This window comes from Zonotrichia leucophrys, chromosome Z (genome assembly GCF_028769735.1).
Source record: "Zonotrichia leucophrys gambelii isolate GWCS_2022_RI chromosome Z, RI_Zleu_2.0, whole genome shotgun sequence".
Lineage (NCBI taxonomy): Eukaryota > Metazoa > Chordata > Aves > Passeriformes > Passerellidae > Zonotrichia > Zonotrichia leucophrys.
In genome coordinates this window covers 7,781,454-7,797,978 of record NC_088200.1, presented here as the reverse complement: position 1 = coordinate 7,797,978, position 16,525 = coordinate 7,781,454, and the positions used below count along the sequence as shown (strand labels likewise).

Sequence of the window (16,525 nt, the reverse complement as noted above, 5' to 3'; positions counted from 1 at the left end):
GTGGGTTCTGCCAGGGATTTTTTTCTACAAAACAGATATAAAAATGAAAGGAAAATTGCTGTGTTTTAATTCCAGCTCTTGTTTTGTCTGCCGGCTGTATAGGAAAATTAAACAACTTATCGTTCTCATAGATATGTGATTATAGTCCAGTTCGTATTCTTGATCTCTTTCCATTGTTTTTAACATAAAAAGTATGCTATCCTTGAACAAATTGAATTTCTGTATCCAGAATTGCTTGTATAAATATTCCCTATGTTTAAAAGCTTAGCCCAGTTGGCACAGGACATGTCTTGGATTATTTTTGCCAGAACTAAGGAGAATGTTGTTTTTTTATAAAACATGAATGTGGAGCAGACCTTTTGGAAGTCAGAATTTGAAGTTTGCTTAGTTTTGCTGTGCCTCATTCTGCAATAGTTAAGAAACTGTCATGTACTTTTTTTTTGAGATTATCGTAGTTTAGATGTAACAAGTCACCTGTTATCCTTTAAATGTAATTTTGGAGTTGAAAGTTTTCAGCATGAATTGTAAAAATGCTTTCTAGAGTAAATGCAGTATATAAAACTGATTAATTGCTTCTTGCTTTATGGTGACTAATAAAGACAAAAGTAATTTGAATTATTAAATCCAGCTTGGGTGTTTGTTCTGGTAATATGGAGTACCTAGAATATAAAGTTTCTGCACTTTACCTTCTTATCTCTGAAGGATTAATAAGCCTCTGTCAACTAGGTTCTGCTGGGAGGATGGCACTGCCAGAGCAGAGATGAGGCAGTTCACTTACTGTGTAGTCAGAAATAAGCACAAATTTAGAGTGTTGCTTGCCCTTCCAGTCTTCATTTCCTTTTTCTTGCAGCTGTTCTTCGGGCCATTTCTTAACCTTGAAGTAACTTCCTCTAATTTAAACCCTGAAAATCTGAATTTTTAAATAAAGCACCTGTGTTGCAGTGGATGGATTTAGGTCTACAAGCTCAGCAGATGTGATTTTCTGCAGAATAGGTTGTTAATTTAATGGGCTAGTCCCATCTGAGTTGTGCTTCTACACACCTTTTTTGTGCTGCCATGTAGAGTGCATTTTCTTTGGGGGAAGAAATGGTGTGAATGTGGAGAGCAATTCTTGCCACACATGGATGGTACCAGAGTGGAGAAGTGGTTGTGATGAGTGTTTTGAGCTCCTAGTAGGTTTTAGTGAAAACAGAAAAACTTGCCACCTGCGTCGGCTGGATATAAGTGCTGACGTTTCTAGAATTCATTCAGGAGAAGAAAAATGCAAAGACTAAGGCAGCAATTGACAGTTGTAGGAGGTTCCTCTGAGAGGTGCAGGGGCACCCCTTTGGTAGCATGTTGTGCTTTCTGGAGAGGTGCGCTGCTTACGAGGGGCTCGTCAGGGATGTCACCGAGACTACCAGGCTTCTTGCAGTCCACTGACTGTTACTTCCCGCTGTTGTTTCATGGAGACACAAGGGGTACAGCCAGGAGCAGTCTGAACAGCATCAAGGGGGATTACAGAGCTCTGGGTTTGGCCATAAGACACTCTGCAGCAGCTAGTTTTTGCAGGTAGTTTTTTTCATCCATCCTCCCAGTCAAAAACAAAGGGGGTCAAAAGGGCCAGTTGTGTTTGGACAATCAGCAGGTTATTATAGGCCTTGTGCCACAGCAGGGAATTTCACTTCTTAGACCAGGGGACTCTCTGAGAAACCTGGTCTTCTGGGGACTGATGTGTTCTATCTGTTGGGGAAGCGGATGAGTGTCTTGGTTATACTGGCTTCATAAAAGGGCAAGATGTGCCTGACCAATCTGGTGTCCTTCTGTGATGGAGTGATCATAACAGTCAGCGAGGAAGGGCTGGCATCATCTATCTGGACTTCTGAAGGCCTTTGACATGGTCATACATGACATCCTTATCTCTGCGTTGGAGAGAGAGGGATTTGAAAGGTGAACTTTTTGGTGCATAAAGATTTGGCTTCATCCAGTTAGTTGGATGCATCCAGGTAGTTGTGGCCAATGGTTCTGTGTCCAGATGGAACCTGGTGACAGGTCATGTCCCTCAGGGCTCTATCATGGAATGTTGCTCTTAAATTAATATTGTTATCTCTGACAGAGTGAGACTGAGTGCACCCTCAGCAAATTTACAGATGATACTAAGCTGAGAAGTGCAATTGACACACCTGAAGGATGGGGTGTCATCTGAAGGAACCTAGACAAGCTTGAGGAGCGGGCCCATGGGAATCTCATGATGTTTAACAAGATGAAGTTCAAGATGCTGCACTCGGGTCAGAACAATCCCCGGCAAAAATACAGACTGGGGAGAAGAACTCCTTGAGAGCAGCCCTGCAGAGAAGGACTTTAGACTTCTTACAGATGAAAAGCTGTCAGGAACTGGCAATGTGTGTTTGCAGCCTAGGGCTTGTGGGGCTCGTGAGGAGTGTGAAGGTCAAGGGCAGGCTGGGCTGCAGTGACTGTGAAATGGTGGAGGTTGAGATCTTTGGTACAGTGATGAGGACACACAACAAGCTCACTGCCATGGCCTTCAGGAGAGCAGGCTTTGGCCTCTTCCAGGATCTGCTTGGTAGAGTGCCATGGGATAGAACCCCAGAGGGAGGTGGGGCCCAGGAAAGCATGTTAATATGTAAGGATTCCTTCTTCCAAGTTTGGGAGCAGTGCATCCCAACCAAAAGAAGGACAAAACTTCCCCAACTGCATGGATGAAAAGGAACTCCTGGACAAATTCAAACACAAAAACAAAGCCCAGAGAAGGAGGAAGCAAATAAATATAGTGTGGGAGGAAGAGAGAGGTGAGATTGTCTGAGCAGCTAGGGCTCTGGTTGGGAATCCTAAAGTTGTATTGTTGGTGATAAAAGGAAGACAAGGGAAAATTTGGGCCCTCCGTGTAAGAAAATGGGAGACCTGGCTAACTGGGATATGGAGAAGATGGAGGCACTTAATGACTTTTTTTGCCTTGGTCTTTTCCCACAAGATTTCCAACCACATGAATTACAGAAGGTAAAGGCAGGGGCTGGGAGAATTACCATCCACTTTAGGAGAGGATCAGGTTTGAGACTCTTGGAGGAATCTGAAAGTGCACATGTCCGTGGGGCCTGACAAGATACATCTGTGGTCCCCAGGGAAGTGGAAGAGGAAGTGCCTAAGCTACCATCCATCATATTTGAGTTCCCACTGATGAAAAAAGGGAAGCATAACCTCTGTTTTAAAAAGGGAAGGAAGGCAGACCTGGGGAACTAGAGGTCAGGCAGTCTCACATCTGTGCCTGGCAAGATCCTGGAGCAGATCCTCCTGGAAGTTAAGGGACTTGGAAAGTGTGAGGTGGTAGGTGACAGGCCAACTAACTCTCCCAAAAAAGAAGAGGCAGGCAACATGGTCACTGTAGACAGCAGGGTTTTTTGGTGGCTTGGTGTAAAGGTTTTCTGGCATTTATCGAGGTAGCAGCTGGTTTGGAGAACTGATCCAAAAGTGAACAAATACTGTTTCCTGGTAGTTGTTCAGTGCTCACTCACTGGAAAGTGCAAAACTGTCCGTGCACAAAAGAGCAGAGCTTATGATCACTGGTGAGGAAGACCACATTCTAATTTAAATGGGTTTAAATTACTGTGGGATTACATGCTTAGTATTTGGGTTCCTGCTGTGAATTCTGAAAGCTGTATTTGCTCATTGATTCTTTAGTCACTGTTAAAAAGCATAAAAAGTTTGTAGATATCCTGTAGGCGTTCACAGTTGTTTTGTGACTAACTTCTTTGTCTTAAAAGACTGTACCTTCTGTTTTAAGGCCATTTTTAAATTTTGACAACTGAGAGAAGTAGCTTTCGTGGCATGAGAATTTAAGGATTTTACTAGTGGCCTGGTGGTGTCAAAGAGAATATTAGCTTTTTCCCTTGGCATCTTGCACTAGTGACCATGATGTACGAAATCCTGTGTCTGAGTTAGATGATATTGCAGTGGTGAACATTCACTGTCCCATATTTTGAGTGAATATTTCATTTGTTTTCTAACTTTGAATTTAGTAATTTGGTGCTCTCTTTTGCCTTTATTAGAAAGGTTCTTTTGTGTTTGTTGATAAAACTTAATTCCAGTTTTGACTGAAAGTGTAGACATAGCATTAAGAAGTTAAAGGAATCCACTTGAAATTCAAGTTCAGAATTATCTTTCAAAGTGATCTGGTATAAAAAATGCTTTGCTGGCTAGTAGTCTAAGACTGCGCATGGAACATCAGGAGCAGCATTTTTATTTTTTGTGATTTTTAAAACTGTTGCTTATTGATGTTTTTAGTCAGTAGTTTATTGTGCCCATTATGGGCATGTATCTTATGTATGCCTGACTTGCTAAAACATTAGTGTGTTAAGGTTGTTTATTCAAGCCTTTGCACTTGAGATACTGAGGTGACTTACCTCCTCTTGTAAAATCTATTTCTTCTTTCATGATAGCTATTTCAGTTATCTCTCTGTACCTTATGTCTGTCTCACTTAAAACTGTTTCTGGTTGACTGTTTCTATGTTTTGCAGCTCCCAGTTGGATTTGTACCTCATGCTGTCAGAAAACTGTTGATCTTGCTTCTGCAAAATTTCTGTAAATGGTGTTTAATGCTCTATTGATAGCAATTGAAAGTCATTTTATTACATGATGGTCCCTACCATATCCCCAGGTAAACTTGTGTAGCTGGTTTTTCTCTTAAGAAACCTTACTGGACAGAAAGGTAATCTAGAGTGCTCTGATTTTGGCAGAGAATAGCAGAAGAGTAGGTAGGCCGAGCAACAAGGTTCAGTGGACAAGTTGGTGGCAGTTGGGTGCAGTGGGTTGTGGGGCACTGTTGTTTGTGGCAAAAAACACATGGGCTCAGTAAAGAAGGGTGGCAAATGCCAGGTTGCAACAGTTGCTGCTTCTTTCGTAACCTCTGTCTGCCTTCTCTCCAGCCAGTTGTGAAAAGAGAGCAAAGAAGGCAACATAATGTAGACATAACAGAGCTGGTCAGTGTCAACTTATGCTATTCTATGTTCTTATCCCAGCAAAATCCTGTGTGTTGTTCAATGGGAATCTTTTCTCTACTTTGATACTTCTAAAAAATCTTGAAAAAGTAGGTCCAGAAATGTATTTTGTCACTAAAACAGTGAACTCGGGTAAGGGGAGTGGTGAGAGCAGGAGACAGAAAGTCATTGAAGTAGAAATTTGATAAACTGGTGTTACCATGTCCTGGAGGTACTGCTCTTGCTCAGTTTGTGTGGTCTCCTGAAAGTAAGAAGTAATTCTGATCCAACTTTGAACATCCCATCATGGGTAGTTCTGATCTATGGGCATCAGTGCTTTGGTGATTTAGGATTATCATTTTTGTGTGCTCTGATAAACTTGCAGTTGTTTGGTGATTTATAATTGCTACATAATTTTGTCATTAAAATAAACATGGTTTTGTTCTCTGAGTGCAGCTCTTGACCTCCTTCTGTTCTTGTAATACAAAATAATATTCTCACTCCTCCTCAAAAAAACCTGAACAAACTGGGTAAGCCCTACATAAAAAAGTGGGGAAGGTAATCTATGCAGAAATATATTGCATATAAGAAATATTTAGTAACGCTTTTTTAGACATTTGCTTTCTGTATTCTTGAATAGCACAAAAATTTTCTTGCCTTGTTGACAATATACTGTGTGCAAAAATTAAGCTATTAATTGTATCAAGAAGCTCATAAACTGAGGGTGGTAATCAAAATTGAGAAAACAAATACTTGTTTTTGTTAAAACAAATGAATATTTTAGTGGATGATAACAAGGAAGATTATTTAGGTATTTTCCTGTCAGTAACTGTGATGAAGGGTGAGGCAGAAGGAATATGTGATCAGAGATTGCCAAAAGCACAGGAGCATGGACAGGTGATCAGAGTCAGAGAAGGAAATAAATGGAGTATTTCAACTTTTTCCTCACAGATAGGAGTGACAGAGAATTGCTTGGGAGATCAAGATACTCAGGGAGGCTGGGATTTTAGAGCATCTTAGGCAAGAATGAAACAATCCAGACAAAATTTTGAACAATGTCTAATAAGTTGGCAATAGCAGTGTTTGGGATGAGTCTTTAGGTAATTTCTTTTAATGGCACTTGGTGCTGCTTCATGAGACACAGAAAAGATGGCAGATAATTGAATATCCTACTGAAATGTCAGGTCTTTGATGAACCAAGGCTTATTTGAGTGTGTTAGGGAAGCAGATTTGGTGTGGGAATTTGGGAAGTAAATTATATTTAACTTCAACTATGGTAGTTTTGTTCAACTGTGGCATTCTTTAATGTGACAGACTAGTGACTGGTGGCTCCTCTGCTGTTGCTGTTAAATGGTGTTTTCTCTCCTAGGGTTTGGACGTGGCAGAGGGAGAGGAGCGGGGAGGTTTTCAGCCCAAGGCATGGGGTAAGAAACATGCAGAGCACAGATTTTGGCAAGGATCAAACACAGCGGCAATATTTGTTGACAATGTTGCCACTGTATGTATGGATATTCCTATATGTTTGATAAACCAATATAGATGCAAAAATTGAAAAATCTCTTAGGTGATGAATAGAATATTTTTGTCTTAAACTAGTGTTTCTAACTAGGCACACCTATAGAATCCTAATGTATGTCTATTCATTGTTAGTATCTTGAACTTGCAGAGCCATACCTGCTATCAGTAGCAGCCACATAGTGCCTTGGAGTCTGAAAGTGGTGTGCTACATATAGTCTTAGGTAAATTTTAAACCAGATTCATTTCAGTATAATGTAGAATGTGCAGTGAACATATTTAAAACTTGAAAGTAGCAATTCTAAACTTGGTTCTGTTTTTGAGGTCTCATGCTTTAGCTGTTTGGACTCATATGGACCTTAAAACAGATTCAGAGGAAGTTATTCAGCAGCTTAAAAATTTGTTCTCAATTTTGTTGGAATAACTTGGCTTATAGAAATGTAGCCTCCACTGCTTTCACTCAGTGTTTGCCTTTAATGACACTTCATGCAACATCAGTAATATGATGAACTGGAGTAATGTTCTACTTCTCTAATAATTCTTGTTGTTCATACCTGCAGATGATGAGCTGAAAGAGGTTTTTTCTTCAATAATGCTTTTCCACATTTTAGCTGCATCTGTGTATTTTTGGCATTAGTGTGAGCAGAGCACTTTGAAATAATCTTACTGATGCTCTGAAAGGACATGGTACTGGTCACTTATCAGTCAGCTACCTGCTGGAAAACTTATCTGTTGAGAGAGTCATATTGTTGTGTGTATAAACTAATGCTTTATAACACTGGGAGGAATTGGGAAGCTGTTAAGTGGTTTTTCAGGAATTTATTTGGTTCAGTGTCTCTACAGGAATTTTGTTTACCAGTCTCTTCACTTTTTTCTCTTATTCTCTTTTCTCCCTTTTTATCTCTGTCTGCTCATAGAAGATTTTTTTTTAAGTAAAAGCTGTCAAGATAACTTATGTGGAAATCAAGATGTTAAGTCTAATACAACTTCAGCTAAAAATTATGACACTAATGCTCACTGAATGACCCATGTGTTCTCTTCCATTTCTTAACTTTCAAAACTCTAGGACATTTAATCCTGCAGACTATACGGAGTCTTCTGCCACTGATGGCTTTGGGACAAAGTCAGAGATCTGGGAGACTGGTCAGAATGATGCAGATGATGGAACTGGTAAGATGCTTCAAGAAGTGGAAGGATTGGAATGAAGACCTGTAGCATATTACAGCTAAAATAACCATTCTGTTAGTGTTCACTTCTGAAAATTTGTATACATCTTTTGTGGCACAGATACTAGATGATTTTTAAGTTTAGCTCTGCTGATGTGCAGAGCCTGTGTCTCTCTGAGGAGAATGAGGGGAGGCATTTTGAAATTCTTTTGTTATAGTACCAATAAACCCTTGGGGGACAAAGGAATTTGAAGAGTCGCCGGAAGAACCTTGTATATAAAGAAGTGTTTAGATATCTTAATACTGCTTAAGATCTCACTGAATGCAGTTAAGGAGCATAAGTCCTCCTAGAATTGATTGGTCCACAGGCTTTAGGCCTGTGATATGAATATCTAAGAAGAAAAAGGAAAAAAGTTTACAAGTATGAATTCACTCAGTGACACTGGGATGGCTTTGGAAGCCCCATCTGCACAACGCAGAAGTGTAAGGATGTGAGTCTCTGGATGGAGGAGAGTTCCAAGATCTGCGACTTCTGAAGAGGAAAATTATTAACTAAAGCACAAGTAGTCACTTGAATTGAAGCCAAAAAGCCATTGACCTGTCTGAAGATGAAGGCAGATGTGTGTTTCTGTATGAAGTTTCAAGTGAGAAGTACACACTTCCAGCTAAAGGCAAGAGACTGACATAGTTTGGAAAGGAACCATTTGGCAGTGGTCTCATGGCGATTCAGAAATGAGGGTGGCCTGCTTATCTGTGATGGGAAAAATAGGATACCTTGCTGCTTCCTGTGTTCTGTGATAGAAGATGAAGGCAAAGTAAACCATGTGTTAGAATGGAGAAAGTCATATATGTTTTTGTCCTCATTTGGGAGCCATTGAATGTTTTTCTTTTTAACTGCAGTAGTGGGTAACTCTTCTGATCTCTTCATTGGTAAAGCCTACTCTGGTGACTTTTTATCGACTCCTGTGCCCAGTGTGGAAGCTGATCCTGAAGGGCACAGTGTGCTCTGTTGAGCTCTACTGTGAGCCACTGAGATGCAGCTTTCTAAATGTCTTACAAGCCATTTTCCATTTAACTAGAGAAGACAACAACAAGCTCAAAGTTTAGGGAGGCTTATTAAGCAGCTGTCTTGTTACTCTGATTGCCTTCTCAACCAGTGTGGAAGAGTGGCTTTGAGTATATTAGTGGTTGTTAATGGAAGCATTATTGCCAAATAGGTATCTCTCTAAGGCATTACTTAAATGACTTGGTGCTGTAGCACAAACAGAAATACACCTTTTGTTTTCACTCTCATTAGTTTTTCAAATAAGAAAATACCTAATGTTTTGAAAACTCCTTTGGAGATTTTTACGTTATTGTTTGCTACCTGTTAGCAAGGGGCAGGGTGTGTTCTCACAAGCATTGCAGAAGCTATAAGGTTAACTAAATAAAGAAACATCTGCAAGAAAGGTACTAGGAGATTGGAGCAGAGGTAGAGCATCACTGGTTTGTTACTGCTGATGAAGGTGTAAGGATATAGCTTACTTATGACTTGTGCTCTACTTCCAAAATGAACTCAAGTGTTCTGAGACCCTCTCTGCTAACTCAGAGTAGCCCCCATGTGCCTACGTCACAGCAGAGGCAGAGCCTCCTTGTCCTTCATTCTCAGTGTTGAGTAATGGAAGAAATCTAGGAATAAGAGTAGTTTGGTGTGGGTAAACAGATCTCTCTAACAGTATGAATGTGTCATCGTGAGAGGTGTGCTGCTGACAGAGTGGTGGAAATTCAGAGTTTTGATGTGTGGAATTTCTGTTTGGATGTCAAGCACATATTTGCTGTGCATATGTCACCAACAACTGCCCTGGACTTCAATAACACGGCTTAATGCATGCATGGAAATTTGGGAAGCATTATAGGAAGAATGTGTGAGAAGGTGTTTGAGAATTTTCACTGGCCTTGTCAGATGAATGAATTTTTGACGTATGAATGAGTGGGTGTCATTGTGAGGTAGTTCCTGCAAAATTACTTGGTTGGCAAAAATTAAAGTAAACTAGGTAAATGTGAATGTTCTTGTTGGGTGTTAAGTACCGTTTTGTTGCTAATCTTAATTTACTTTCAAATGAAAAAGTATAATAAGTGACAAAACAACAATGTCTCTCTAAAGAATGCTTTCTTTTATGGTGTTGTAGGCAAGCTCTAGGAATGTCTGAAGTCTCTGGGCAAAAGTAATAACTTCAGAAAGAACAGGCTTTAAAATTGAAACATCAGTTGTCCAAGTGGGTAGCGCTTTCAGCCTTTTGATGGAAAGCATCTTGAGGGTTTTTAGAGGAAGCTGCAGCTGGGGTGGTAATTTTAGAGCAGAAGAGACTGCTGGGAAGGAACATGGAAGCTGTGCTGGGGAGGACAGTGTCAGACAAGGTATGGGGCTGGAAGTAGTTTGCATAAAGTTGACTTGTTAATCCCAAATATTAATTTTCAGGTTCCTCCTCCTAAATTCACATGATGCTTTGTTAATTACAAATCAATGACCCAGTTAAGTTCCCAATGGGGTGTCAGCTAAAGTTTTGAATGTGGGAACTATATGTGTACACAAAACTGTAAAGCTTGCAGTGGACTTTATAGACATCAGGTAAGAGTTTATACAGGAAGGACAGGAAGGAAATTGCTCTATTTATTCCTCATTATCCAGTCCCATTTCTTATTTAATCTCAAAAGAAGGTAAAAAATATTAACTCCTGCTATCTACTTGAAAACCTAGTGTCTTTCATCTGCAGTTACATTAAAGAAGCAGTAACTGGGTAACTTAAAGAAATAAGATATCTTTGCTTACCAAAATATTTTCTGGAGACATGCCAATATAAACTCTTTGTGATATTCTGAGTTATGTACTAAGTATTTCTTTCTTTAGCCACTGCTGGGGAAATCAGTACTTTCATAAAAAATATGTTTTTTTCCAAAATGCAATTTCTGTCATGTGTACTCTGAAAGTGCTCTAGAACCTCATGTCCTGAATTATTGCAGATGCCAGAGGCATCATGATAGCTTGAATAGCCTTTCTAAGTGCACCATTGTGTAATCCAGTAGAATGGCCAGCTGGATCTGTGAAGGTAAAATTTAGTGTTGGCTGAAATACAGACTGAAGGGCAAGTCTTTAATAGTTCATAACGTTATATCTAATTGTATTCCAAATAATACAGCATCAATTTTCCTGCATTCTAATTTATATAGAAATAATATACAGAGGAAAGACAAAGGGAAGGGACAGATGAAGAGAAACAAAATTACTAGCTTCCTCCACAAAGAAATAAACTTGAGCAGCATCATTTCTCTCACCTTTTTTGTAATGTACAGGGCAGTGGGAGAAAATGAGTGCAAATCACAGCAGTTCTTAAACATAAATTGTGTTAGAGGTGCTCACTTCTCAAAGTTTGTTGTAAAAATGGCCTTGTGTTCTGGTAATTTACTCATGTCACTACTTTGATAGAGTTCAAGTTTCATGGAAAAACTTCCTTTGTTACCTTAGTTATAAACAGCCTTAAATTACTCAGAAACTGAAGAATGACTAGAAATAAGAAATAAATTAAAGAGTAACTCTCAAGAGGGACAGTTGTGTTCCTTGGAAGGTACAAGGAAGTTGGTGTTTGGGTTTTTGTTTTCTGGGGGTTTTGTATTTGGTTTGTTTTTTCAATATCTGCTGTTAAAGTCTGAAGGAACATTTTAAGGAAGCCTTCAAGTCTTTCTAGAATGCAAATCCAGAAGGAAAGAACTAGTACATAAGTTTGGCATAGACTAAGTTAAATTTATTTTGGGGTTAATATCAATGATTGTTCAAAGAAATGGAAAAAAATTAAAGAGTGTGACAGGGAGAGAGGATAATTGGAGGAACATAGCTGAAGACTCATCAAAAGATGTATGCTGTTTTTATTGGCTTGATAACTTTCTAAACTGAACTTGTAACAAAGAAAAAAAGGAAAGGGTCACAAATAGCCACCTAGGTTGAAGCTTGTATGATAAGGATCTTAGAAAATGCAAAACATAATTTTGATGGAAAACAGAAAACTGTTGAATTGTAATGCTTTGCAAAGCTTGGGGGAAAGATTGGGAAGAGGATGAATGAGTTGCAGTAATGCCAGAGTGGATTTTGGACTAAAAAGAAATCAATGGGCCTGTGGCAAAATCTGACTTAGATCAGATCAATAGGAGAAAGACATTCAGAAACTGAATTTTGTGCAGAGAAGAGTACTGAAATAACTGAGAGTGGAATGATTGAGTTGGGAAGGGAAATTGTTAGTAAATGACACTAATAAACTTGGCAGCTTGGATAAACTAATAAAAGGGTGAGAGGCTGTACACATTATTTAAAAGAGTAAACCCTCAGGACTAGCTTTATAAGAGAGAACAACAGACAGTTGTTTAAGTTTAATGTGAGGAAAACATCACAAGTATTATTTCAAGTAGGTTTGGTCTCCCAAAGGTGGTGGAAAATACACAAGAGTCTGACTTGATGTACCTGAGCTCTTCTAGTCTTTATTTTATCAGACTTTGAGCTCTGTTTTAGTGTTCAGGTGTCAGTGCAAAGCTTATCTTCTAGAGACAGACCTTGGCGGTGGCTTATGGGAGATAATTGGGCTTTTCCTCCTTTTCAAAATTTCTGTTGAAATGTGTGGATTACTCTAGAAATTTGAAGCATTGTAGTAGTTTTGCTATAGGGTATGGTTATTAGTAAAAACATCAACCCTGGGTAGGAGCCATTTGCTAAAATGTGAGCATGAGATGTTTCAGGCAACTCTATATTGCTCCACAGAGCCCACACAGAGCGGATGTTACCTTGCTCAGGACCTGCCAAATAATTTTGGATTCCAAGGTATAGTTCCCCTCTCTTCCCCCCACTGTGCATTACCTCCATGGTCAGCCCTTTTGCCTGGCAGGACTGGCGCCGCTCAACCCTCCTCTGCCAAAACCCACTGTGTTGTCGTGGGGTACGAGAAGAAGCACCAGTGCAGTTCTGGCATTAGTACCAGCTGGCTTTGATGGTGTTTTTGGGGTGCTTGTTTCTGAATTAATCAGAAACAGACCAATTCCTGGTCAAATGAAAGACGATTGAAGCAGCAGTCTCTTTGCTTTGTACTTGATCCAGGGTGCTGGCGGTGCTACCTTTGGTGCTGGTGTTTTCTTTGCTCATGGTTGCACAGTTTACACAAAGGCTCTGGTTGTTGTTGGAATAATCTTCACTGTACTGTTGCCGGTGGTCAAGGCCTTCAGTCCCTTTATTGCTCTTGCATGTTTGTACCTGCTGTTTCCTATGGAAGGGATTCAAATTTTGCATCCATAGATTTGGTTTCTGTGGTTTTCCTATTTCTGCATGCTTCACTGTGCTCCAGAGTTTGCCAAACCCAGTCTGCCTCCAGTTACAGAAAACATTTTTTAGCTACAGTGGAAATTTAAAGATTGTCCTGCTACCATCATAAGAATTGCTTGTGTTCTAAAATAAGTTGCTGTCTCAGGGGAAGGAATTGGAGTTGTGCTACTCTGAGTGCATTAGCAGGTTGGAAAGTAGTCTTCACAGGCATAGCTTGGGTCTTGAAATTGAATGTGTTGAAAGTAGGATTGTGGGTCTTGGAGCAGGTGTTGGTGGTTGTGTTTTGTTCTGTATTAATTTGTGTGTGAATCTGGAGGATCCTATGTGAGGGTTGAGTAACCTCTCACTGCTGTTGGACCCATAAGAGGAAGTTCTTCCAATGTTTGGGATTAATCACTGGGTGCAGTTGTATGTTCATGCAAATTGAGTTCGGTACCATAGTGGCAAAGATCAAAAATCAGGGGCAGGGGGAAGGAGTGGTGGTGTTTCCCTCCCAGAATTTTAATTCTGCAGACCAGTTTCCTAGAGCTTACAACCATGTTTCCAAATAGGTTTCCAACCTCCATCTCCTTGCTTTGTGTTCCACTGATAATGAAAATGGGATTGCTTGAAAAGCAGAAGGATTGAAACCCAGTGTTATGCCTTTAACTTGTACCTTTCTTTCCTTCCCCTATTATAATAGGAGCATGGAAGAACTCAATAGAAGAATGGACAGCAGAAGACTGGAATGAAGATGTAAGTGCAACTGTCTGGATATACCAATTGATTATTTATTTTCTTCAGAGTTTGTGTTGTTTTCAAAAACAAAATATTTGAAGTAATCTGTTATTTCAAGTTTATTTTCAGTAGAGTGAAAATAAGTCATCCCTCTTGCCTCCTCCTCCGAGGTGGAATGTCAGTGTTTGTCCTGGAAATGCATGAATGCTTTATGTAACAGATATGGGAGCTCCATCCTTACCTAATGATAGGGATGTATCTTTGGAGAGAATTGAAAGAAATTCTTTAATTCCTAGGTTTTCTGTATCAGTTAATGTCATCAAAAGCTGACATATTTTAAACCTGTCTACTTTCCTGAGTGTGTGCTAGAGGTGGACTAAGGGCTAAGAATGGTGGAATTCTGTGTGCTGTTCTCACCCCTGTTTGATGCTGGTACAATGGAGCGTTTGTTGTAAGGGACAGGTGTTGAACAATGCTGACTACAGATAGAATTTGTTTTAATTAGTTACTAGAGCTGAATAATTTGCAAATGAATTTTGAAATCTCTAGCCCGTTGTTAGTTTTTATTAATTTTGGATCCTGGAAAAATCCCTATAGCCTAGGAGAAAGTTATTGGTCTGCTAATATTCAGAAAGAGTCGACAGAATGTCAAGATGCATATACATTAGCCCAAAACGTGCGCCAAAAAATAAAAGGGAAAAATATGTTGTACCTTTTGTTCTAAAAATAATTGCATTCTATTGCAAAACATTTTAGTGTATTGAAATCTGCCTAGAAAATTTTGGCAGATCTGTTACAGAAGGACCCTTATTGAATGTGGGCTTTTGTAGGAAGGCTATTAGTCCTCCCAATCTGAGGCCAGATGCCATCTAGTGCCTCGATCAATGATTGGGAAGTAAAACTAAAGTAATTGCTTAATAAAATGGTTTCAAATACAAAATATATTGGAATAGCCTTTGAAAGTGAGCCAGTCATGTGGCAAGATTTGGACCTCTGCAATATTTGAGCTATTCCAGTGAAAAATACTTTAATATAGCCAAGTATCCATTTGCTTTATAGGAATAAAGACACACCTTCAGAACAAGGGCCTGGTGTTTGGAAAGCAGCAACTCAAAAGTTTCCAGGAATGTCGTGGATGATGAAAAAAGAACAGCTCAGCATGAGCTGATGCTGTATTAAAAAAGCTCCTATTGTAGTATTTTTGCCTGTTGGCACTCTTCCCCATCTCTTAGTCATTCTTGAGTTATATTTATGTATGTGGATGCTTCTGAACTTGATTCATAAGTACCAAACCAAATTTCTCATTACTTTTACAGATGAAAAATTGTGTATAATAGCTGAAAATATCTGATCAAAGATCCTTGAGAAGGGAGATTTTAGTTTAGGGAATCTGAAAGCATTACTTTAGGAGCATATGGTCGATTCTGGTTTTAGTGTAGCAGAGGTGTAGTATGAACCTGTGTCTGGAAAATGGATCCATGCATTTAAGTGCGTAACAAACAGTTCTAGTGGCATGACTATTGATTAAAGAACCAAGGAAGCTGATCAATTTACTGTTTGAGGGAAAGACCAGGTGTTTTTCTAAAGAATATTTCTGTTTAAATGTGGTGTTCTCTAGTCAGATACAAGTTATGAACAAGTCAGTAAAATTTAACATTGTTTGACCCAAGAAGAATTAGGTCTTTTTGACCTAATAGTCCTGTCTGGTCCTTATCTTTTGCAGTGAGTATTAAGCAAGTATAATAGGTTGTCAGGGTGCTGTTAAATAGAATGGAAAGTGCTTGCAGTGAAAATAAGAGGTTGTGTTTTGTTAAAGGGATATTCAGGGTATTAACAATGAAGGACTAGACAAATACTGAGGTACTTTAGGTGGCTCTGGTTTTGCTCTTAAAAGAAAGTAAAGTTTAACTACAGCAACTATTCCAAAGGAAAGAAATAGAATAAATACAAATTGCTGGAAAGTGGATAATGGCAAACATTTTCTGTTATTATTTGAAACCACAACAACATTTATTTTCAAAAAAGGAAAGGGGGAAAAAAAAAGTGTTTTGTAGGAAGTGGTTTCTTTACCTAGAAGCAGCATGAGAAGTTGTTTTAATTTTTTACCCTCACTACATCATACCAAAACAGTAATAAGCTTTTTTTAAAATTTCTGATTTGTTGATGTTGAGTTTCTGTGAGGATGCTGGAGTATATTTTCCTCTTCTCCTCACTATTCCTATACTCCTTTAGGAGCTGATAGCTAGTTGTCAAGTGCATTGTCTGTTTGGTGATTGGAGAATGATTTTATCGTAGGAACAGGAGCTGGGAAGCATGGGCATTTCACTGCAGATGGAGGACATACCCCTGTGAGGCCAGCACCGACAAATGGCTCACAACCATTCGTTCAGTTCTGGGAAAATGCCAGAGCCTCAGTGAAAGATTTGTGAGTGTAGTGTGCAGCAAGCATAATGGCTTGATTGGGAGCTGAAAATACTACTTCTGAGAAATACTAAGTACATCTGGTAATAAAACTTTTCAGCTGCCACAGCACGAAATATGTGTTTTGACGAATGCCATAATCCCTGCAGAGTACTGAATTAAGTGCTTGATTGGACCTTTTGGCAGTGAGTTTGCCACAGGTTGTAGTGTAAATCTCAGTGTAACTGAGCTGGTAGCTGGAGACTGCTGTTTGCATGCTGGTTCATCTATAGAGAGCATTTTTTCTCTCACACATCAAGCATGCATTTGCATTGTCACAAGCATCCTCAGTCTCCTCAATCTGCTGAATTTTTGGGGTTCATCAGTGTTTGTCCCTGATCAGTCTTTTCTTGGTTATG

General features: G+C 39.4%; 1 protein-coding gene across 14 annotated transcripts in view; it reads left to right on the top strand.

Annotated features, from left to right (window-relative positions):
- UBAP2 (ubiquitin associated protein 2) overlaps nucleotides 1-16,525 on the top strand; it is a 119,843-nt gene that overhangs the window by 36,663 nt on the left and 66,655 nt on the right. For 9 of the 14 annotated variants that reach the window (XM_064735236.1, XM_064735234.1, XM_064735233.1 and 6 more), the window contains exons 7-10: nucleotides 6,340-6,394; nucleotides 7,552-7,655; nucleotides 12,435-12,494; nucleotides 13,672-13,724. In XM_064735236.1, the coding sequence (XP_064591306.1) occupies nucleotides 6,340-6,394; nucleotides 7,552-7,655; nucleotides 12,435-12,494; nucleotides 13,672-13,724 (272 nt within the window). The remainder of the gene's footprint in view (nucleotides 1-6,339; nucleotides 6,395-7,551; nucleotides 7,656-12,434; nucleotides 12,495-13,671; nucleotides 13,725-16,525) is intronic. The other 5 variants (XM_064735238.1, XM_064735237.1, XM_064735232.1 and 2 more) reach the window with 2 other exon arrangements.